The sequence below is a fragment of the Ascidiella aspersa genome, chromosome 4, assembly GCF_963924565.1.
Source record: "Ascidiella aspersa chromosome 4, kaAscAspe10.2, whole genome shotgun sequence".
Lineage (NCBI taxonomy): Eukaryota > Metazoa > Chordata > Ascidiacea > Phlebobranchia > Ascidiidae > Ascidiella > Ascidiella aspersa.
The window spans coordinates 22,790,097-22,813,937 of NC_139450.1; the positions used below are offsets into that span (position 1 = coordinate 22,790,097).

A 23,841-nucleotide genomic window follows, 5' to 3' on the forward strand; every position below is an offset into this window, starting at 1 on the left:
GATTTATTGCAATTTTGACAGATCCTTAAAAAAATGAGTGACCCTGAGCAAGTTGGTTAACAGGCGGTATCTAACACGGGCCTTAGGTTACCAAATAAACTTAATTTTTTTTTAAATTGAACCTAACATCATTCTGGCTAAATTACCTCACTACGTTATCGATTATTATCCGCTCATACTACCAATACACAAAAATTAACAAATTTTGGGGAGCCATTGGGGTCTGGCCTATGAATCACTTATACAAATGCGTGCTACAAACTGCCATGTTAACTGAGAGAAAAAGGTTTACCATGTTGATAAGTTGTTTATTTCAATTAACAGAGAAAAACTTCACAAAATGATAATACTATTTAAATATGTGCTTTAATATTTATAGTACTTCAGTGATTATACTTGCCCTGGCAATGCTGTTTAAACTGAACCCTACTAGCTTACTGACTGAATGCCATGATTGAGCTGTTAAACTGGTATTCTACCTAAATAAGATAAAACTAGCAATGAGGAAAACTCTGTTGCGTTAACCTATTAAAATATCTTTACCATTGGTATTTCTTGTAGCACTTTTAGGGATGTGCAATGCCGTCAAAGACCCCACTTAACTATATGAATGTAAACACACTTGAACAACTAAATACATCTTTAAACTGCAATGACAATGAATACAGCATCAATTCAAAGCAAGGATATGGAAAATTCACCTGGCCTTCTGGGGTGATTTATGAAGGTGAATTTTTCCATGGCCATCGACATGGCAAAGGAGTACAAACCTGGCTGGACGGATCGAAGTATAGCGGAAATTTCTTCAAAGACATGCAGCATGGCTATGGAGTCCACAATTGGTCAAATGGTGAAGTATGTAATGTATTAAAAATTAAGCTGTTGATTCCCTTCTTTCAAGATGCACATTGATGCAGGATGCACTAGACTTGCTTTCTTACCCGCTATATGACCAAACCTGGGTTGATAAGTCAGCAGAGTAATCGTCTTTATTTGGTAGAGGTTGTGAGGTTAGATTAGTGTTTCTCAATGGGGGCAGTACCGCCCATCTGTGAGTGAAGAGTTATAAGTAGGGTTACCATCTGCTCAGACTAAAAAATAAGCACGCTATTCCAAAAAATAAATACGCTGCTAAAAGCCAAGGGGCATTTTTCTTGTAATAAAATTGTTCATTGAAAGATTTGCTGTATGCTTTAAATAGCAAGATTTTGTGTTTTGTCCTAACATTGTGGGCACTAATTGTTGTTTTTAGCCTCTAAGTTGATTTTACAATCACAATAACAGCAATGATCAGAGCTATTGTCCTTTCGACTTTGTTTGATATTAGGAAATTCATTTTCATGTTTATCACAAAAAACAAGCTTATGTTAACTCACTCTCTCAATATTATTTTTCTGTGCTGACCCATGTGTGTCTAAACCTAAAACGTCAGTCCTCACGTCATTCCAAAAGTTTAGTTTTATGGCTGCAATGCACTTTTTAGAAAAAAACAATTACAATCAATTGCTATTAGGAATGTAATCAGTGGTGGGATTCAGCCGGTTCGCACCGGTTCTATAGAACCGTTCACGAAATTTTATGAGATCAGCGAACCGGTTGGCATTACTGGTTACTGTCAATGGATTTTTGCCTTTATCTAATACACCGATTTCGCACGTAACAGTCAAAGATTGTGTTAATTTTTATAATTTTAATAGTTTTCCTTTTGCGATTGTTTGTCTGAAAATTAAATTTTTTGCGTCATAAGTGAAAGTCATAAGACGACTGCTGCTTTTTAGTGTGGCTGTAAGCAGTGATGGGATTCAGCCGGTTCGCAACATTTTTAACATGTTGTACAGGCTAATTTTAATGGTGAAAACCAGATAGTTTAATAATTTGGTTTAATTTTACTTGACTTTTTTTATATTTGTTGTTTTTATCAATCACTTGTATGACACAGTGTTGTATGCTTGCTTCTCAGTTTATTTGCCAAAAATTATGATTATTTGTAACAGAACCGGCTAAAAAATATGCCTTTTGTGATAGAACCGGCTTACAAAAAGTTTGAATCCCACCAATGAATGTAATACCTCAATGTTATAATCTGGGTCAAAGAAATTGGCAAATATAAATAAATGAAGTTTTCACTTCTCCGATGAAGTGAAATAGCCTACTTGATAAAAAAACACTTTTAGAAATTAAAATAAGACAAACTAAGCACACAACTCTAAAATAAGCACGTTCTTAGAAATAAGCACATCAGTGTTTTCTAAGACACTGCACCCAAAAATAAGCACAAATCTTAGAAATAAGCACAGTATGGCAACCCTGGTTATAAGGGGGCAATGTAAGTCTTTCCTTCATATTGGGGGCGCCAAAGTCACATTAGGGGACATTTATTCATATCACAAATTTAGTTGTTAAACATGCTGCTACAAGCTACAGTTTTTTTAGGTGACACCAGTAAAATATCAGGATCCTTATATCCTCCTTAAATATATATACTTTGTTGATTGTTAAGAGCCACACACAACAAACCGGCGACCACTTAGGTAACTTGTACTGCAAAGTAAATAGTGACCAATATACTTAAAAAGTCTTGTCACAGTTAACTAAACCTGTAGCCCTGTACAATATATTTTTTCATGATTGCTCAATATTTTTGATGATCTGTGGTTACATGTAAAATTTTGTATTAAAGTCTAACAATCTGACCATAGAATAAAATAAAAAATGAAAAAAAAAATAAACATAGCTGTGGCTAGTTGTTTTTCTAATCTGTTGTAATCGTTGGTCAAAAAGCAGCTTCAGTAGGGCTAGATCACAGTTATTGAACACATATGTGTGTGTATCTTTCATTGAATGACGACATGGAGTTTAAATATGAAACTTCATACCTGAAAATACCCAAACCAATGACTCATATTCTCAAAAATAAATACTATTGAACCATGGTTTTATTAAAATTACATTATTTTTCAGATTTACGAAGGAGATTTCTACAAAGATCATCGGCATGGCTTTGGTGTTTATAAATGGCCAGATGGTGCAACTTATTCAGGAACGTTTTATCTTGATAAAAAAGAAGGATATGGAACATTTACTTTCGCTAATGGCAACATATTTGAAGGTCTATACAAAGAGGATGAAAGGTTTGGTCCTGGTATCCTCACCTACAACGATTCTGCAGATTCTAGCCAAGATGTGGGTCTCTGGCACCGTGAAAAACTTGTAAGGGTTTGTTTGAAAGCACAGAACGTTTTTACAATGAAAGACCATCCTGAATATGAATTTTATCCGGATGAACATCAAGCTCACATTGAACTGTTATGCACTAACAAAACAATGTATTCATTAACAGAAAATGAATCAACTTCTTTCAGCTTTTTAAGCGACAAATTTAAGACTTTGGTCTCTTCAGAGAATAATGCTTTGCCAACGGGCATCGAAACCTATTCTAAAGATTTTGAGCACTTACCCCAGACAGCTCAACATAGAGACCAACTAGACAAAGCCTTTTTTGGATCAAGTTATGAATTAGTAGCTGAAAAGGATCACCTTATTGTTGCATTTAATAACACTCCAATATGTATGGAAATGCAAGAGCATGTATGTAACTTTTTAGTTGAACTTTATGTAAATTATCACCTTGCAATATTTGTAATATTTTGTATTAGGTATTCAAGCATCGTCACAGGGCAAATAAGTTATCTTTTGACCCAACCATCATAGCTTCTGGAAAACAATATTTTTTTCGTTCAACGTCAGGCCAACTTGAAAGTTTGTCAATAAAATTAATCGAAAATGCTGCTAATGGTAATGTTCGCTATGTCTATGCGATTTTAAAGTCGGGTCTTGTTGACCCAAATGTCGCAGATGAAATGGGCAATAATGCTTTACTTGAAGCTACAACAAACTGTCATCATGAAATTGTTAATTTGCTGCTGGATAATGGAGCTGATGTTAACCAGGTGTTTATGCTACTTAATTTATGTATTTATACTTTTGTCCAATAGATTTTACACATACTGTAGTCCATACTTAACCCATATTTTAAACAAACTGTTCAAATTGTTTGTTGTCTTTTATTGGTATAAGCCAGTGCTCCCCAACTTTTCTTCATCTGCGTCACACCAAGAATAGCTAAAATATGACGATCGACACAAGACAACAAAAGTGAATATTCTAAGCTGCCCAAAAAGAAGGACCGATTTATAGTTTAAGGCGCCAAAAATGTGACCAAAATAATAATACTAGTAGTCATAGTAGCGTCTAAATCGCAATATAGTCCTAAACAGGGAAAATGCCTAAATGGCCAGAAAAAGCCCAAACAACTCTTTACCTAACCTTAAACCCCACCCCTCAAGGCCTTATTCCCATAAACTTAGGGACTTATGCCGCAGGTTTAAATATTTTTTAGAAAAAATATTGACTTTATTATGTCGCTGGGCCTAGGCCTAATGGTATTGTTAACTGTCCTGCTTGGGATATTGTTGCTTTGTAGGCCTTATTGTGTGGTTCCAGCCAAAGTCATGTGAATTGCACCCCGTTGCAATATCGAGTCAGAGAATGTTTAGGGCTTTTAATAGAATATTTTAAAAGTAACCTGAAAATTGTTCTTTTTTACTTGTTTGCCTAATTTATTTTTTAGAATGGCAGGCAATATTAATTTTTAAACAATCACAAAATGCAAATAATACATTTACACTGACATTTCACTGGTTTCGAGCGTTTGGATAATCACCCTTTCCACTTTGTAATCTCCCTTTAGCACTTTGTGTAAAGTTCGAAAACAACATATTTATACTCCTGCTGTATGTTTATGCTAAAAAAATGTTTTGAAATTTGCTTTCTGGCGATTGAACGTATCATACTTTTAAAAAGTTGTAACTATAAAGGAAAGTTGCATCTGGTTTATTATTGCATAAGGTCAAAATGCCTGCCTTGATGTACCATTTTTTGTGTTTTCTACTGTAAAAAGTACCATTAAAAACGTAGCTATAAAAACCTTCTGCAACGTTGGGCACACCTGGCATGGTCTCGCGGCACACCGGTTGCGGAGCACTGGTATAAGCCAAGGGTTCTCAAACTTTTTTCATCTGCAAACCCTTTTGATTTATCTGTATGTATGACATACCCCTAAAAATTTAAGATTCACATATTCATTACATAACAACAGTAATTTGTTTATGTCTTGCAACAGTCATAAACATGGGCACTGTGCAGCATGGTGGTATTAAATGCTGCACTTAGTGAGTTTTCCCACTCGTTACATAAACATTGGTCACTTTTTTATAATATATCTTATGGATAATCCTATCAGGTACAGTAAAATGATCTTGCTCGCATTTCCCCTAAAATTAATCTTGCATACTCCAGTTGAGAACACCTGCTCTCACCATTTGACTTGTTTAATGTGTTTTATTATTTTATCTGTTAACTGTTTGTAAAACTAACAATGCTGTTATTGAATTAGGTAACAGATGAAGGTGTATCATCCTTAAGTGCTTGTCATGTATTTTACTACCCAAAAGACCACTTCAAATTCAACATTGCAGAACAATACATTTGTAACTTTCATCAAAGGGACAAACCAGAAAAGAAGGTGAATTAAAATGGTGTTTGCTAAAACTTTTTTATTATACAAGTATTTTTATTTAATGTATAATAAATCTGGTTATTTTTATAGTATCCCTATTGTTTTACATTTAACATGATTAATTGATTATATTTTAATAATTACTTTGTTATTCTTTGCACTCCACAGCAAATAGTGCAAATGCAAAGAGGAAGAAGTCCAGACAGACTTTTCCAGACGAAGTCCAGACAGACTAGTCTAGACGGAAAAATGTCCGAGTCTAGAAGTAGACGATCATCTGTATCACACAGTCCACCATCTGGCGCTCTGTTGCGTCGAAGAGCCACCATTGCATCCCCAGACCGAACTACATTAAATATCCTGAGAAATACGCCAAGTCCTACAGACATGAATGAAAATGATGCTATTGAAACATGCAAAAGTGATATAAAGTAATTTGTTCATTATTTATTTTTTTAAACCAGTTTTACTCTTTTTTATGTTCTGTAGGAAATTGCGTAAGAAAAATTGTAACAGTTTCACACTTTGTTGTTCAAGTTGTTAACAAATTAACAACAAAATGACACCATTTTCTTAACTACTAAAAATTATAGCATTTCCTTAACTACTAAAAATGATAGTCCGAAGATTTCCTATATGTAAAACCATTTGGAGTATTTCGGTAGTACTCTGCTAATGTACAGTTACAAGATGTGGACTAGCACTGGAATTAGCTATACACTTGTATAACTTTTTGACTATAACTAACACACCTAAACCTGTCTTAATTTTTAGCATTAGTTTCTGTTACCTACTGATCAGTGTACTAGTGGATTAAAGTAGATTAACACGGGGTCAGGATAATAAACATATCTTGTTTTTAAATGTAATATAACCCTTCTGTAAACCCTTATTTATAGGTGCCAAACGTCTGTGTGCAGAGTGTTTTTTGACGCCCTGCATTTCTGGCAGAGCGTTAAAACGCCCTAAAATTCGACCATGTAATATCAGTATAGTAAAAAAATCAGAGCCATTCTGCTCGCTTCATTTGCATGTATGACATGACGGATAATAAGTTACAAAACACTACTCCAAGTAGATTGGCTCTAAACCTAGTCCTTCATTCCAATGCAGGACCAAGCATGTATTAGCTTTGAGTAATTTATTCTGACGAAATTGCAAGAGACATAACGTATTGTTTTGAAAATAATATATGAAATCACAAAATCGGTTTGCGAGACCTGCTGTTTTGTTAAGTAATAAGTAAGCACTGGCTCATAAAAGTGCCCTGGGATTTTGAAAGTTTGGTGCCTATGCACTTGTTAGTTGACCAATATGGCAATTCTTAAATTTGTTAATCCATAAATTTACAAAGGTTTTGCTGTTCAATATAGGCATTTTATCTGGAATACAGAAACCCTGCATTTTTAATATTTTATGAATTTGGACATTTTTTCAGAATCAAAAAGATCTACCGAGATATAATTTCAGCAAAAAGTCGAGCTAGCGCATTCCGATCTCAGTTTGATGATTCTTCGTTCGATGTGGCTTCACTTTCTGAAAAGAGTACAAAGACATCTTGTGGTAATTTGTGAAATAATACTGTTGACTATTGATTGTCAATCGTTTGCCTATTGTTTTTAATTTAACCTATCACTAACTTGCTTGTAAAATACTTTGTTTTAAAAGTATAAATATTTACTTCAAGGGGAACCCACTTTTGAATCCAACCAGAACATGGTTGACTATGATGTAGAAGTAACAGACAAACTGATTGAGCGGACGGCAACTTTGCTAAGCCTTAATCAGAGAGCAGTTAGTGGTATATCTACACGAGATGGCAGAGCAATAAAACTGGGAACAACAGCTGCCCTTGCTGTTTGGAAATCAGAGTTAGTCTTGTATTTTTATGATAAGGAGTTTACCACCCATTCCGTTAGAAATTAGTGCATTTCTAAGCAAAAAGGTCTACGAAAATTAGGGCATCCAATGGCAGAAAAGTCTAGACTTTTAGACCTTGAGGTCGTGGCAATGCACTAATTTGGACCTTCAGGTAAACTCCCGGCGTAGATAAATTGAAAATATTCGCTGAAAATTCACAAAAGATTACAAAAAGTGTGAGATGGCATTAATAACACTTGACTCACCCTAACCCAAACGCTAACCTGAACCCTAACCCAAATAAAGTGCGTTAATGTAATAATTATTTGAATGCTGGGGAAAAAAATAAACTTTCGGAGGGCAGAAGATAGTTTCTCGTCCATGGTATATAGGATTGTTACGTCACAAAATGAGATATTGGGGCCTAAAGCGTTTATGTAATTATTAATTCAACGCACATTATTTGGGTTCGGGTACTGGTTTGCGTTTGGGTTTAGGTGGGTCAAGTATTATCAAACTTAATCTTTTTAAGCACATTGTTAAGTCAAATTAGTGCATTGTCCGAGACCTAAAAGTCGGACTTTTTGACACTTTGAATGCTCTAATTTTCGTAGACCTTTTTGCTTAGAAATGCACTAATTTCTAACGGATCGGGTGAGTTTACATTAGCTTTGGTGTACTTTATTTTAGTAAAACATGTTTTACTTTAAACTGTTACGTGTTTATCAACACTTAAACACCCAAATAACATAAACAAACATTTATGTTTCACTTTAATGATACTATATTTTATTTTTGTCTAATATTTGCAAATATATTTTAATCAGACATACTCAACTACAGTCCATGATAATGCTGCTGTTACAAAGAGGTGCAGACCCGAATGTAGGAACTGTACCTTTTCCTTGTTTATTTTTTGCTGTAAAGGCTGGTGATATTGATGCAGTTAAGGTGTTATTAGAACATGGTGCTTCGCCACAATATCGCCTGTCAAAAAAGGTTTGTGACATTTTTCCTAAACAGTACCATGTATAATTTATACTTTATAGTTAGTTATGTTTTTTTTAAAATTACAGTTTGCCTAATTACTTTTGTATATGTTTGTCAATTCCTTCAAACCTTTGGAGTGCATATTGTTTGTTTTGGCATTAATTTTCACATGAATTTGTGATTCTGCCTATTTAAGTATATTTCACACTGATTTTGCCATATAATTTTGTCTAACAATGTAAATGAATGCACATGATGAGCCCTTATTGACAGTGGTTGATTCTTCAGATTTAGATTCAGACAACTGACGTCTAGAGCCGATTTATTTTTTGACCATGGTCCAACTATATTTTGTCCTGGGAAGGTGACATTTTGATCTGATAATGATCAAAAAAATTACTTCTGAGATTGATCTAATCTGATCCGATACCAATGACAGCATAACTTTCCTCAAACAAGCAAAATAGTTTAAAGTAAAACATGAAAGATAATTCTTCTTGAGATATCAGGCCAAAATAAGTTTAATTACCATCAGTTCTTACTAATGTAAAAACTAAAAAAGTGTAATTTTTTCCAAAATAAAAAAATAATTGCCTTCCCAGAAGTAACCCATCCCAGAAGATTAGTACCATTTATCTACAAATAGCAAATTTTATAATCGAAATAAGTTAAAAAACACAGATCGCTATAAGTGGTTTTGCTAATGCACATAAATAAACGCTAGCACCAATGAGTGATTTTCACCACATAGTATGTTACTGTAAAGCTTACGCTTGAAGCTCTGAATTGTATTGTATGATGTGCTATACTCGAATTATTTGTCGCAATGCAGTAAAACTGGTAATATGTGTTTATATAAAATTATATTAATTTTTTTTCTACACTACGAAAATATGTTTGGTTTAATATTAGTTTTGTTTATAGCTTGGTGGATTAACTCCACTACACATTGCCTCTGGGATTCAGTGCATTGAGGGAGTTGAAATAGTTAAACTGTTGTTGCATGCAAATGCTGATCCTAATTCAGCAGCAGATGATGTAAATGTTAGTCACCATGTTGGAAAGTATGGAAAGGTATGTTTATTTGCGTTTTAACAAGTACAAGGTGAATGTGTTAAACTAAATCACAAAATATTTTTAACTAAGGTTAGTCTCTGTGATGTGAAATTACAGACATGCAACTGTATTAGCTTTATTCAAATTTTACGACAGTAGTTTATTGTGTAACACTTTGGTTTTGTTTATAATGTCAAAAACAGCAACATTTTTTTCTTTATTAATATATTGTACTGTAGTAAAATTTTATGCTAATTTCAGGCATGCCGCATACTTGACATTTTATTCCGATACCTATACCCAATATTTTTGACAACAAAAGTGTCTAGATTCGTTTTGACACGAAATGCTGTAATATAAATCTTAAACAAGCAGAATAGATAAAATAGTTATTTGCAATGTTTTCCAGGTTTTTAGGCTCAAAAATTGCTTTAGCGTTAAGAAATTAAGTTACCCCCAATTGTTTACCTACTAGTTTTTGAATAATTTACTTTGTAAAAATCGCTGCATCGGATTACAAATAACAGCTCAAATGCACATTTAAAATTGGCATTGTACCGGCTCTAATACCACCCTACGCGATATGATAGCTTCTACCCGATATTATCGGATATACCTATTTGTTATAACTATTATGATTATTGAATGTGTATTTTTGGATAGTCTGAGAGCGACTCATCAGTAACAGCCCTCCAGGACTACAAATGGATGGAGCTTGGCACACAGTGGGTCACAGATGGACTCAAGTTTGTTGATGAATCTGGAAGAACACCACTACATATTGCCTGTGACAGAGATGACAACTACAAGGTTACCAGTATTTGTAGGCCTTAGGATTATTTATGTTTGCCCAATTTTTAGAGTATTTATATTAAAATGGCCTCATAGGATGCCCGTGATGTTACCTATCTTCTTTTGGACAATGGAGCTGACCCAGATGTAATTTGGAGTGGACACTCACCGCTGGCACTTGCTATTGTTTCGGGGAATGATCTTGTAAGTTAAATGGATAATACGCTCATGAGTAAAACTTTTTTGTTTAACACAAGCAAACATTCCAGTGTATCGATGTACTTCTGTCCTACAATGCTGATGCCAGCCTACCGCTTCCTAGAGGTGTTGGAAGCGCATTATGTGTTGCCTCAAATCCAAAACACGAACACCGAAGGACGCCTGAAGCAAGGATAAGAGTTGTGAGTGTGTTTTGTTGGTACTATAGCGCAGGATTTATCAACAAGGTGTTTTAGTTACAGCCTGGAATACTCTGTGGAACAATACATCTTTCTTTACAGAATATACGATTTGTGTCTTTTGCAGAGTCCAATCATAGAGATGAGAAAAAACATAACATTTTTTTTTAATTCTGCCATGATAGGCATGTTCAGGTCTTTCAGTGATAATAAATAAAAAAAGACTTATTCAGGGGAAGACCTAAGTGTGGGACGTAAATGTTTACGCAATTGAATATAAATGTCTATTTTATACTAAAAAAGTAGCAACGCACGAAGCGCGAAAAAATTGCGTTTGTTTGGTTCAAATTGTCAAACCTTTTACTTTGCAAGAAGACGTGGCGCATTGCGCACACACGAAATAACATATGAACACACTTCTGAAACGCTTTTGGTTAATGTTTAATATAAAAGACGGAATATATCAGAGCAGGGTTTTTTTAAGGTTTGTTTTTTTTAAGTAGTTTTAAGAGACCGCAAGTGTTTCATTTAAATACCAAAAAATAGCCATATTTGCTTAAACGAATTATTTATTAGGCTACTGGCAGTGCACAATCACAGAACAATTTTTTCAGGTTCTCTTCCATGCAACAAATCAGATTCGCAATCCCGATCCCATCCGCCAGCTTCCATTTCTTCGTTTGCAGATTCCAACGCCTTCAATGCTCGCACTGTCACTGTTCGTCGGCCCTTTGTTTTTTGCCACTTCTCAGCTATCTTTTGTGCATCCTCGTCAGTGAGCTGCTCCGGACCGTTCATCGAAATGTTGATTAGAGCATTCAGGGTGATATCTAGTAGCCTATTTCGTTGCTTGGTTTTAACACGACATAGAGTCGAAAATCCTCGCTCTGGCCAGGCGGTTGCTAGAGGAATTGACAATGCAATGCAGCAAAGTCGATGCAGCTCTGGAAACGTTTGCTGGAATACGTTGTCTCGAGCAATTTTGCTGCAGACATCACCGGGATCTTGGCAGAACTCAAATTCTGGCATTGTCATTCTATCTTTCAACGTTTGATGGTCATTTAGTACTTTCAAGGTTTGTTCAGCAGGAACAATGTCAAATCTTCTGATAAGCAGCGAGAGATCATCAATCCCATAAAGCTGGCGCTGAGGGGTATCAAGAGGAATCTCATTAGCATCAAAGATTCGAAAAGCAGAGAGTACCTCAGGCTCAGGGAAACGTTCTTAGAGATTACAGAGCAGTGCCTTACAGTATGTCTCTGTGATGAATCGCAGCAGTTTAAAATCATCTTCAAGAAGTGTATTTTGAGATCTTGGTAAAATTTTTGAAATCTTCTCCCAGTCAAGTTTTAGGCTGTTTAAAACCTGATCTGAATTGGCAATGCTCCTAATCTCTTTTTTGCATATTGAAAGTGCTGACTGCATGTGAGAAAAGTGAAAACTACCTTTTTGAAACAACAATTATAACTTGTTGAGATGGATCAAAGCAGCATTCAGCAAGTAAAGGGAGAAAAGAAAGCGTTTGGAGCAAATTAAATGAAGAATACCAACTACTGTGCAATCTTTCTTCTCGGTAGCAAAATATTGGATCGTAGCGTGTACAGCAGGCAGTTCTGCTTTCATTGCGATTACAGCCTGACCATGAGATAGCCAGCGAGTACGACAGGCTTTAACTAATTTTCGCGCACGAATCAACATCAACAGTTTGCATTTCTTGTAGTTTTGCGGTCTTGAGCGGCGAAATTGTACTTCCACGTCTGGACTAAGCCACGTTCGCAATCCTGGATGTGTTGTAGCTCCTTTACCGTGTCCGTTCATGTCAAGGCTAAGCGATGCGCATGGCAGTGCACTGTGTAGGTAATCGGATTTTGTGCAGTCAATTTCTGTGAGAGGGAATTTCGGCGGCCTATCATTGCAGCAGCTCCATCGCATGCAATAGCGACATGTTTACCCACATCAAGACTGTAGTCAGCAGCGACCTCTTTCCAGAGTCGGAATAGGTTGGCAGCAGTCCGACGGATATCCAAAAATGCAGTTGCCTGACGTCCCTTTTTATTGACGTACTGAACAAATGTAATATATTGCTGCAAAGTAGCAATATCGATTGTCTCGCCGACCATGGTAGCCCAGCATAGGCTTTGCTTGACATCAGGAACGATGCGATCAGTCAGATGGTCGGAGATGAGCAAAATAAACTCCGTCACTGCTGTTGAACTGGTATGTCGCAGGTCACGAAGCCGGTCATTGTGACCAATGCGGTCAACCAGTGTTTGCAAGAAAGCAACTTTTCGATTCGCTACTCCCTCTTTCAGTACCCAGTAAATTAGGTGTACTCTCTGTTTTGGTTTTATTTAATACACGATCTTAATACTTTGTGTGAAATAGCGAGACACGTTGTTTCTGTTCCAGTTTAACTGCTTGCTGGTGTTGCTCCGAGCTCAGATGCATATCCAGACGAGAGGGGCGCTGAGGTCTGGCGGGTAAAAAACTTGCCTCGGCCAGTGATAGCTACTGGATGCTTAGAGCAAAGCAAACATATTATGCCTCCGTCAGCATGGAGGGTGAACACGTTCATTCGTAGAGCATCATCAAAACCTTTCAGTTTAATCCACGATTGAAAAATCTTGTTGGATGGTGTAGCTGGAACAGTCGTCGACGATGCAACAGGAAGAGTCGACTGCTCTTGAACATTTTCAGCAGAATTGCGGTCATTCAGTAAAACACAATCAGAACTTGTGGTGCTGTTGGCAGATGCGGTTTCGGGGGTTAGAGCAGCAGTACGTGTTTTCGGTTTACCAGAAAAGAACTGCTTTATACTTCGATTGTTAGGTTTATCAGAGGATAAGCATTTACGCTGCGACATTTTCACCTGAAATAACTCACAAAAACTTAAAATTTTTAAGTTAAAAACTAGAAAGAGTATTTAAGAAATAGCCTATTCTAAATTCTATCTCAAAAATGGTCAAGATAGCGACTGTCACGTCTTCCTTTTCTTTTACCAGGAAAGAGATCGCTGATCAATTAACGACTGAATAGTTCTACTTCTGAGATCGCTGATCAAAATCTTCAGAGAACTGGCAAAAAGGGCGATGTAATCTACAATAGCACTTGCAAATAACGCATTAAAACTTGATAGCAATTGTCAGCACTTCAACGTATTTCTTAATTTCTGTCCTTCCTCTCTTTTACACTCAAAATATGCCGCGTTATATAATGCCAAAAATATTCTCCCACCTACGAGAAGCTTCGGTTAAGTTACGTCACAAACAATTGTTAAAACTAAACTTCAGGTTGAGTAAATACGTTTATGACATCATAAGCTTCATAATATTCAGTTTAAGTCAGAGAAGAGTCCAGAAGGAATAGAATTAACTCGAATCTAGGTTTCGCAAGAAAAGCAATTATTACGTTATTTCTGATTTCAAAGGTTACTTTAGGACAAACATTAATCTCTAAGGATGCGGTACAAACCTAGGCATTTAAACTACTTACAATCAACGCAACATAAAATGATTTATTCGACAAGGCACAGCTTAAATGATTGTGACAGCGACCAAACAGCCTGCCCAACACGGCCGCCAAACAAGTTTGCTGCACAATCAAATAAAGTGTGCTTGTTGGCTTGTGCTTGTTATGTTTTCACACGTAAAAACTGATCATTATGCGCCATAAATCAGAAATAAACATTGACGAGTATCGAAGGTGCACTTCTTTTGTGAATAACTCTTTGATTCAGCTGTTAGCTGTACCTCCACTTATTCCTTTTTCCGGACGTGAACTATTGATCGTAGGCTATATTCGTATTATCGACAAGACATGGCAAGAAACAACCATTACTTTTCTACTGTAGTTGCAAGTCCAAATTTTGGGAAACCGCTGGAGAAATCCAAAACACCTTAAAAAAAACACTGTATCAGAGAAAGGATTATTTAGATTAATTTAAGAAACTTTCATTTTAGAGTGTTGCATGCTACGAATAGTTTCCACTTAGACAGTTTTCGTGCGCACGGCCGTAGGCCGTAGGTTGCCGACCCCTGACCTAAAGGGTATAAAGGGACTTTTTTCGGACCCCCCTCCCCCATTTGTAGAGGATATTATCGTATTTTGTTCGTTTTCGTCAAGTCCCAGTCCAAGTCATAGTTAGAGCAAGTCAACTTCAAGTCACGTCCTTGTCATAAAAGTAAAAAAAAATCTTGTCATAAAAGTAAAAAACTATTATAATTTTTAAACTCCTGCGACTGTGAACAATAACTCAACTAAAACATAAGAAAAACGCAACATACAGCAAGCAATTTGTTTAATGTGCAAAGGTTTGGATAAATAGCTCAATTTATTGAAAAAATACTTTATTTCAAGTAAAGTCATTTGAAAACAGTGACTTTAGTGAAGTCAATGACTTCATTACAACACAAGGCATTACAACACTGTTGTCCGACGCGGCAATGTTTTTAATGTAATTGGGCGGAACGTAACTGTTGTGCCCGTTTTAAAGTCGCAGTTTTCATGTAATGATAGGTACTTCAAAACCTTTGCGAACAAGCATAAACTAAGACCTCAACCGCAGCCTGTATTTTAGCTGACTTGGCACACAGCTCGGCGAAGATGTTGCGTTAATTGTGGCATAATAACACCTGGGAAAAACGATCTCCGTTTAGTATTACAGGTGGCGAAAGACGTGCTTGTAATTTAGTGTTGTCCCGTACATGGAACTTATTAAACTGAGCAGCTGTCGAATTATGATTCTACTAAAAGTAATCACAGAGTTTATAGTCTTGGTATAGTTATTCGCCTGAAGTAACGATTGTAAACTAAGCGGTTTCGCAGCTGGTACTTTGTGTCGACGACCCGTGTTCGCTTTGCGTCTAAAGATTTGCTTTTGCTAGTTAATTGGCTCTTTATAATTATTTTCTTTCCTATTTATCACGTCTTAAAATCACTATTTTGTGACGTCATACTTGTTACTATTTTATAACGTCATTATATTAACGTTAGACGGAAATTAGGGCAAATCCCTTAGTTGAAAATTCAGGCCCAACCCCTTTTTTGGGATTTCTGGATACGCCCCTGTTTACATTTATATCCGTGAAACACAATTGACTTTCGAATTAAACGCCTAATTATATTTTTGATAGGTTGACAAATTGGTAAGTTCTGGAGCCAACATCCTGGTGCCTGTTACTTATGGGTCTAAGCAAGCTACTGGAACGGTAGTAGACTACGCCCATTGGATGTTCGCAAGAGACGCGAGGATCGCCCGAACCCCTTACCATGCGCTCACTATTAAGGTATATTCACATTAAATACTCACCAGTCACCACTATTAATGTATGTTGACATTAAAAAAACTGAAATTTACGTAAAATTTAAAGATACAAATGCAATATTTAATGTTTAATTTAGTATGTAGCTAAACACGCGATCTCGTTTTTTTGTGGACCAAATGTGTTACTTTTGATATAAGGCAGAAATACAAACATTACTCGATTTATTGGCAGGAACGAGCAACTTACAATGCGAGAAAGCAGCTGCTGGCACACTTGGGGTCGCTCTTGCGGCGGTCAGCAGTTCACATGGAACGCGCCAGGCTAAAGAATGAGGAACAATACGGCGTTAAAAGTATTACTAGTTATTCTTGGATTTTATTTACAGAGACACACTTTTTGTCGTTTCCTAAAAGTTTAATGATAGCCTACGGGTTGCCAAAATATTTTATGTTAACACAGCACAATGTTGACGTTTATTTCTAGCAAAGATCGGTTTATCTCTATAACAGTTTAGATATTTTAACAGTTTAAGCATTTAGGTCTGATTTTTAGCATGTTGTCGAAATGTATTTTTAGAAAAGAGAAAGAAAATGTATTATAGAAAAATTTTTTTAGGCAGATGTTCAGCTTGTCAAAATTAATCATCTTTTTTCATTTAATTCCATTTTGATAAAAGAGGTTTATTGCAGCCAAAGGCATCCTTAACAAGTTATGGCAGGAACAAGACAAAGCAAAAAAAATCGAGAGACTTAGACACATGAATTTTGAAAGAGCCAACCGAGGGTATGTAAATGGTTATCCCTAGAATTGAATAAAGTACTGATAGAACGAAGTATTTTCACTTTATATTTGATTCTTAACTCTATATGCTTAACTATATTGCAGGCCAAAGTCCCTCCCGGGAAGGTCGTTTTCTTTACACTGGGACTGGGGCCGACATTCCAAATCAGAGAACGATGTCAGCCTTTCCAAAACCCGAAGCACAAATTCCTTCTTTGAGAAATGAGGCTACCATTAGTCACGTGAGCTTTGTACGTGGCGAGGATCAAAACAACAATGTAACCAGGTGAGGTATATGAAATGGAACTGGTGTTTAGAGAACAGAACAGATATATTTTTGTTAGTTTTGTAAGGACAACATACCATATGTAATTATAAAACAATCTTTTGAATAATGTTAAAGCTATAGATGTTTAGTTTATCACATCGCTCCAAATAACAATATTTTTTGTCTCACCCGTTTTTTGTTTTTGTCGTTGAACGTTGTGACGTCACTTTAGTCCCGGGATTAAATCTGCACCTGTCACAACGGTTGAGGAAAAGTCATCGAAAAACCTTCGCAAAAAGAAAAATCGGCATCAAAGTGGGCCGGTACGGTAAGTTATCTGGCAGTGGCCTTTTATTTATTTCTCAGTGTTAAGAAATTTATTCAACTAATATCGTGTACTGTGAGGACCGGATTTAGACCATGAGAGGCCCAAGGGCCTAGGCTATTCCATTTGTGAGGCCCCTCCCTAATTTTAAGCTCAGAATTTCTCTCTGTACAACATTACATGTCATTGCTTAATGTTAAAAATATGAGTGCATTAAACTCTTCGTTCTTTTCATTTTCCACATTCATGGGTGCAAATTATTAATTAAAAGAAGTTCAAAAAATTATGAAATAAAATTATTGCTTGATCCAGAGGTTTCCAACGTGGGCGGTACCGCCCCCTTGTGGGTGTTGGCGAGTTACAAGGGGCGTTTTGGGTCTTTTTATCATTTTGGGGACGCTGAACGGACATATGGGGGCGTTACATAAAAGTATTTTTCCGCAAAAAAAGTACAAACATTACTGTAAAATGTAACATTAAAGCTTAAATCGCAACTTTAGTAATGCGAACATGTAGTAGTTTCTGGCGTAATAATGGGCTTTCGTTTTTAAGGGTGTTGGTTGTTGCGTTTCACCGTTTTATACGCAGCAAAATGTTTGTATATTTAAAGCAGGGATCGGCGTCCTATGCCCCCCTGGCCGGATCCGCCAATATAATTCATCCGGCTCGCCGCCTCTTTGACAAACTAGACTAGACACTATTCCATTACAAATACTTTAACTATACACAAGGGCGAAAAAAGTTGTTGTATCACACTATTCATTAGTAGTATGGATGAATACGTGTGGATTCGAATTTTAAACCAAACAAACGCCTTTTTTTCGCGCTTTGTGCGAGCACTTTACAGCCTCCTTAAAGGTAATTAAACATGTTTTTAAATGTAAAAAAGGTCCTAGGCCCGCCTGATTCACAGTTGTTCTAACATATTTTTTTTTTTTTTTTTTTTTTTTTTAACACAATTGTTAGTTAACCTTTTGTGCGGCCCGAAGAGATCTTTTTGAGGTTGGTTTTGGCCCGCGACTAGAAAAAGATTGCCTGATTTAAAGTAAAAATGTTGATTTTTTTTCTGGTAATAACATATAACCTTTTTAAATAATGTATGTATATTAGTAATTAATCTTTTATTTGGAGCTAACGACAAAACTGGATTGCTATGAAACTTTATATGTTGAATCGTCAGCCATTTTAACTGGGGTAGCGCAAAAAAAGTGGTTTGCACCAGTGTGTTTAAACCCTAGCTCAATTATTTTGTAAGTAAATTATATGTCCGGTTAACTGGATGTCCTAATTTTTAAATTTATGCACCTACGTCGTCAATTTAGTTTAATTTATACACATGCTCACGTAAATTCCTATAGTGAACATTAAAACTTAAAGTTTGAAAACCAGAGTAAAATCAGGATCAGACATTTTTTTAAAAGGGATTATATATTTCAGTTCCAATTTTGTGACCTTTTTATTAATTTTATTATTATTTTGATTTGTATATTATGTATTTTACTTTACTTATAGGAACTGACGATGCCAGTATAGGCGAAATATATATTCATTTTTAAAAAAATGTCTGATCCTGATTTTACTTTTTAAACTTTGAGTTTTATTGTTTATATACGCGTCAGCGGAACAGTGATCGACAAGCAGAAACCTGCTACCAATGGTTTTGGATTTTAATAAAGATACGCCCTTCTACACATTCCTATAGTGAATGTATGTTAGAGTTAGACAACCTGAAACATGACTGACAGCTCATCGAAACGAAAGTGCAGACAGTATAATGTTAGACAACGATTAATATAAAACTTTACTGTAAAAGTGTAAAGCATGAGGGGGATGATATGAAATAATAAAAAAAAGGTCGATAACATTAGTAAATTTCAATTGATGAAACGTATAATTTACCACATTAACGGTAAGCAACACAATGTCTATTAGTTATTTCAGCAACATGTCAACTACCGATACTGTTTTTTGCAGAGAAGACTACGGTACTTTAACATAGAAGCTTCCAGCAGAATGTGCGTAATAATTGCCTTTATTATGATGCAAACGACCTAATAATGGCAGTTTACAACCAGTTGTGTATATAATTTTCTACTCTGAAAAGCTTGATATTTATATACTTTAGGTAGGGTTTAAACTACAAACTTTCGAAAAGAATTACAAACTTCGAAACCGAATTTCGAGGCCCCTGCAGTGTTGTAAGCAAGTCATTTTGAAATGACTCAAGTCCCAGTCAAGTCATTCGTAAAATAACTTAAGGACAAGTCAGGTCTTTTTGAATGAATAACAAGTCAAGTCCCAGTCCAAGTCATCGGTTGCCCAAGTCAAATCCCAGTCAAGTCATAATTAGAGCAAGTCAACTTCAAGTCAAGCCCTTGTCAAAAAAATAAAACTTTAAATTATGAAAACCGGCAATCTCCTCCGATTATAATGAGCAACTCAAGTCAAAAATAACATAATAGCAGCATATAACAAGCAAATTCTTTATTGTGCAAAGATTGGGATAAATAACGCAATTTTATAATTAATTGCTTAATTAAAACAATTTATTTTAACCCAAGTCATTTAGGGAATGACTTAAGACAAGTCAAGGCATTTGCCCCAAAGACTTAAGTCAAGTCAAGTATTTTTGCCCCAAAGACTTAAGTCAAGTATTTTTGCCCAAAAGACTTCAGTCAAGTCAAGTCATTTGAAAACAAGTTTGACTTAAGTCATTACAACACTGGGCCCCTGGACGTTGAGGCCCTAGGCTTCAGCCTGCCTAGCCTATTGGTAAATCCGGCCCTGTGTACAGTACACCAAGCGTTTGCGTATTGACATGTTTGACAAAGTCCCTCGGAAAATACCGAGAAGTGTCTATAAAATGTTATCGTTTGAGAGCGAAAACACGCTGTTCATACCATACATATCAATTGTCTCAACTTTTTCGTCAGTACAGAAGCTTATTTCCCTTCGTCTTGCGATCTTACGGCCACAGAATGCCATTTACCGCTTACTACACTCACTTAGCTGATTCATTTTCTCGCTATACTAAGTTAATCAGGAAAATTAAGCAAAACATATTCCATAATTTTTTTATTTCACGGTTACATCATATCGGGACGGTTGAAACAAGTAACCTTGGGATACCCGAGGTTATCGTTCGATGTCGTGCCCAAATATGCAACTGAAACATTAGTTTAAACACATTCAAGGAGTCACTTAATTACCTAGATTTTCAAAGTTTAAATGCATCTCTACTTATACACAGTAAGTTAACTCAAATGACATTAGCTATTATATGGATATAATTTCTGTAGTCTGTATAACAGAAAATTCTAAATTATACCAAACACTTCTGACTCCCACCCCACCCTAAAATGAAATACTGGATTTGTCCCTGACAGTGTTTGGAAAAGTTAATGACAAGTTTAGAGAATTTTTGTATCATGTTACGGTAGTTTTTAAATCACTTTCTCTACTTTCATTGGAATAGCTTCTAGTTTTTTTATTTTTAATCAGACGAACGTTTTATAAATATTTTGCAGAAAACCCTTATTTCGCTACTGTTACGACTGCGGTCGATCGGTGGGCGTCCGTCTGACTTCGTGTTCCCGATGCCATGAGGTATTTTTCTGTAGTCGAGCTTGCAAACTCAAGGCGTGGGATGAACGGCACAAGGACGAATGTCTGAGGATTAAAAGTAATCACCAAATGTTGCCCCCGGGTTTCTCCACCTACATTTGTTTTCACTTTTTGTCCGAATGTTGGTTTACACTATTTTCTAACAGATCGTTATATGAGTAGAAGCAGGGCTGAATTAACTATTAAGCAAAACAAGCACGTGTTTAGGGCACCAAGTGAAGGGGCGCTACATAAATTGTCATAGCCGAATTTTCAAGTGTACCTCAATGTTTAATGAAATATTTCGTGTTTGTCAGATGACTCAGATCTTAATAATGGCCCGGGTGAAAAAAAAATGCTTAGTTTTTCTACCCAAGTATCATCTTTAACCTCTTTATATTTAAACTGGATAATATCGTTTGGCTTATTGTGTTTATGCTTTTAATGACACATATATGGCACCAAAGTTCTTAGTGCTTAGGGCCTCTATAAGTCTGGATCCGGCCCTGGGTGGAAGCTTTAATAAAACGAATATACGTATAAAAGTTGGAATATTAAAATCAATTTACGCCTGTCTGGTAGCAGGTTTGTGCCACACGTATTTTCTCTTTAATTTAAAGCATATCGCGAAATAAGTCCGATGCCCGACGCTTCCGAGATCGCGGCTTTATTCGCCGACCACCATTTGGAAGAGACCATGGAACGAGCTCATATCAACTACACTTCTATCGTCGATCAAGTTCTAAATCAACATATGGCGGTAGCAGAGGAAAGCACTCTTGTTCTCTCACGGCGACCTGCGTTTGTGTCTCGCGCCAATACAGGACGATGGACTTCGTCGCGATCTCGGGCCGATCCTGCTTCAAGACGCTCGAAAAAGACCGCCAGTTCAAGGTACTAATGGTATTTTTTTTTAAAGTATTGTTTTAGGCAACATGCCGCAGCCGCATTAAATATATTGCTAGAATAGGGTTACCATTTTTAAAAAGTCAAAATCTATGTTCGTGACAGGTTGAATAACTATATTTAGAGAACCTAATAATGTAATATTATTTACGTATGATTTGCTTCAACTTATTGTATCCCTAACAAATTTGAATTTCGCAAAAAGAGGAAAAAAATGAAGTTTCACTTCTTTTTGGGGAGTTTTACGCATTTATAGCAAAAATAACGGCAAGTTAGACACAAAAACAGGTACAATTTTTTGGGAGTCATTTGACTTAACTAAGGCAAAAACGGGTCATTTTTCAGTGTCCTTGTAGGACTGCTTAGTTTTCTTTTGAAAAAGAGGACAAATCTTCCTAAAAGGGTCATGGTAGACAAACGTCTCATTCATTTTGTTTAAAAACTCGATGTAAGGTAACAATTCCCCCATAACAGTGTATCACTAAAATTAATGAATATGGCCGGGCAAATCTGAACGGTTATGGCAACCCTAAGCCTGGGTCTATTATAACTAGAGAAATGCAATAAAAGTGAATAATATTAGGCAATGTTTTGTCAAATACATTTCCGAGAGCTCATTTTCCTCGTAATTTTGCAATGTGTTTCAGATCGGCAAAAACGCAGGAATTGGGTCGACATTCCTCTCCCTTGCGCCACCAAGTGGCTAAAGTGGGGACGAAAACGAAAAGAAAAGTCGGGAAAGACGTTCAGTTCACAGCCACCGGGATGGTACTCACAGAACTTGGGATAACAGAAAATTACAGTTTCAATTAATAATACGATGCTTTTGGGGTGTTTGAAGTAAAATGTAAAATGTAAACCATCACGTTAGTTAAATAGCTTCACCAATGCGACGTGCAGATTAAATCCCATTATAGTATTATAGACTTACTTATTTTACCTTTACAAGTTAATTGTTTGTATATTGTCTTTGCGACGCGGTGTATAGTTTACATACATGTTTTATTGCTACCCTAGATTGTAATAATCTTTTATTTGCGTTTAGTGAACATTTAGTTTGGCTGGTTTTGTCAACATCACATAGTGTTTAACAAAACCGCTACTTGGTATAATACCCTTAAAGTTGGCTTTGTACTACGGACAAAAATAGTTGTTCAGTTTATTTGAATCGCATACCTAATTGTCTTTGTAACCGAATTTTGTTTTTTGTGCCAACGCTATCAGCAAATTAATGCACTTGGTGAAGGCTGTTTGATAGCTAGTATCGACGGAAGAGATTTTATCCTGAGATTTGTCATATGTGCCAAAAATACCTTTCTTTAAAATACATAATAATTAACAGAAGTATGCCATGTGTCAAAGTATAATCAGTTTTAATTTTTGTTTGCTATATATCTATTTCGTGTTAATTATCGATAATTAAAAAAAAGTAGTTAAATATCGATGTGTGAGATTTTGAGAATTCGAGATAGTGATTCCCAGTACTAGAAAATTAGTTTTAGTTAGCCAATATATGTCTATACCTGTGATTTGCTCTTGTGGCGAAATAATGTTGGATACCACATATTTGCAAAAGGTTATTTAGGATTTTTAATACAACTTCAGAAAGACAACTTCAGAAAAATTTTGGTCTGTATGGGGAGAGAGTAACATTTTTTAGAAATAATGTCACAAATATATTACAGGTAGGCCTATAGGTCGTCAGAAAAGCTCTAAATGAATCAATCATTTATCTGATTAATAAAGGCAAAAATGTATTTTCAACGGTTGAACGGCGCATTCGTAAAACATTCGTACACATTTTTTTAGATTACCTTTGAAAGAGTTGATCAATGACATCAGTTGGTTTATTTTGTAAAATTTAAAGAGGACCTGTTACTTACTTATGAAGACTAAATTGCAAAGACTATATTCACACAATGCATTAAAAGTAGCTTCAACCAGGGCTGCGGAGTTGGTTTAAAACTACTCGGCCCGATCTCCAGCCAAATTAACCGACTCCGACGAGTCCTAATCCACTA

General features: G+C 36.0%; 1 protein-coding gene across 2 annotated transcripts; it reads left to right on the forward strand.

Moving 5' to 3' along the window:
- The first annotated feature begins 574 nt into the window (after positions 1 to 574).
- LOC146148707 (ankyrin repeat and MYND domain-containing protein 1-like) lies at positions 575 to 23,231 on the forward strand. 2 transcript variants are annotated; one of them, XM_083388497.1, is made up of 19 exons: positions 575 to 855; positions 2,962 to 3,588; positions 3,657 to 3,950; positions 5,456 to 5,584; positions 5,747 to 6,009; positions 7,017 to 7,141; positions 7,266 to 7,449; positions 8,266 to 8,437; positions 9,353 to 9,502; positions 10,148 to 10,294; positions 10,373 to 10,480; positions 10,546 to 10,677; positions 15,807 to 15,959; positions 16,170 to 16,290; positions 16,824 to 17,004; positions 17,219 to 17,314; positions 20,839 to 20,993; positions 21,535 to 21,808; positions 22,468 to 23,231. In XM_083388497.1, exons 1-19 carry the CDS (start codon positions 580 to 582, stop codon positions 22,631 to 22,633), a joined length of 3,753 nt encoding a protein of 1,250 aa, XP_083244623.1. In that variant the 5' UTR covers positions 575 to 579; the 3' UTR covers positions 22,634 to 23,231. The 2 variants fall into 2 exon arrangements, with proteins under 2 accessions (XP_083244623.1, XP_083244624.1); XM_083388498.1 differs by lacking the exon at positions 20,839 to 20,993.
- The last annotated feature ends 610 nt before the right edge of the window (positions 23,232 to 23,841 follow it).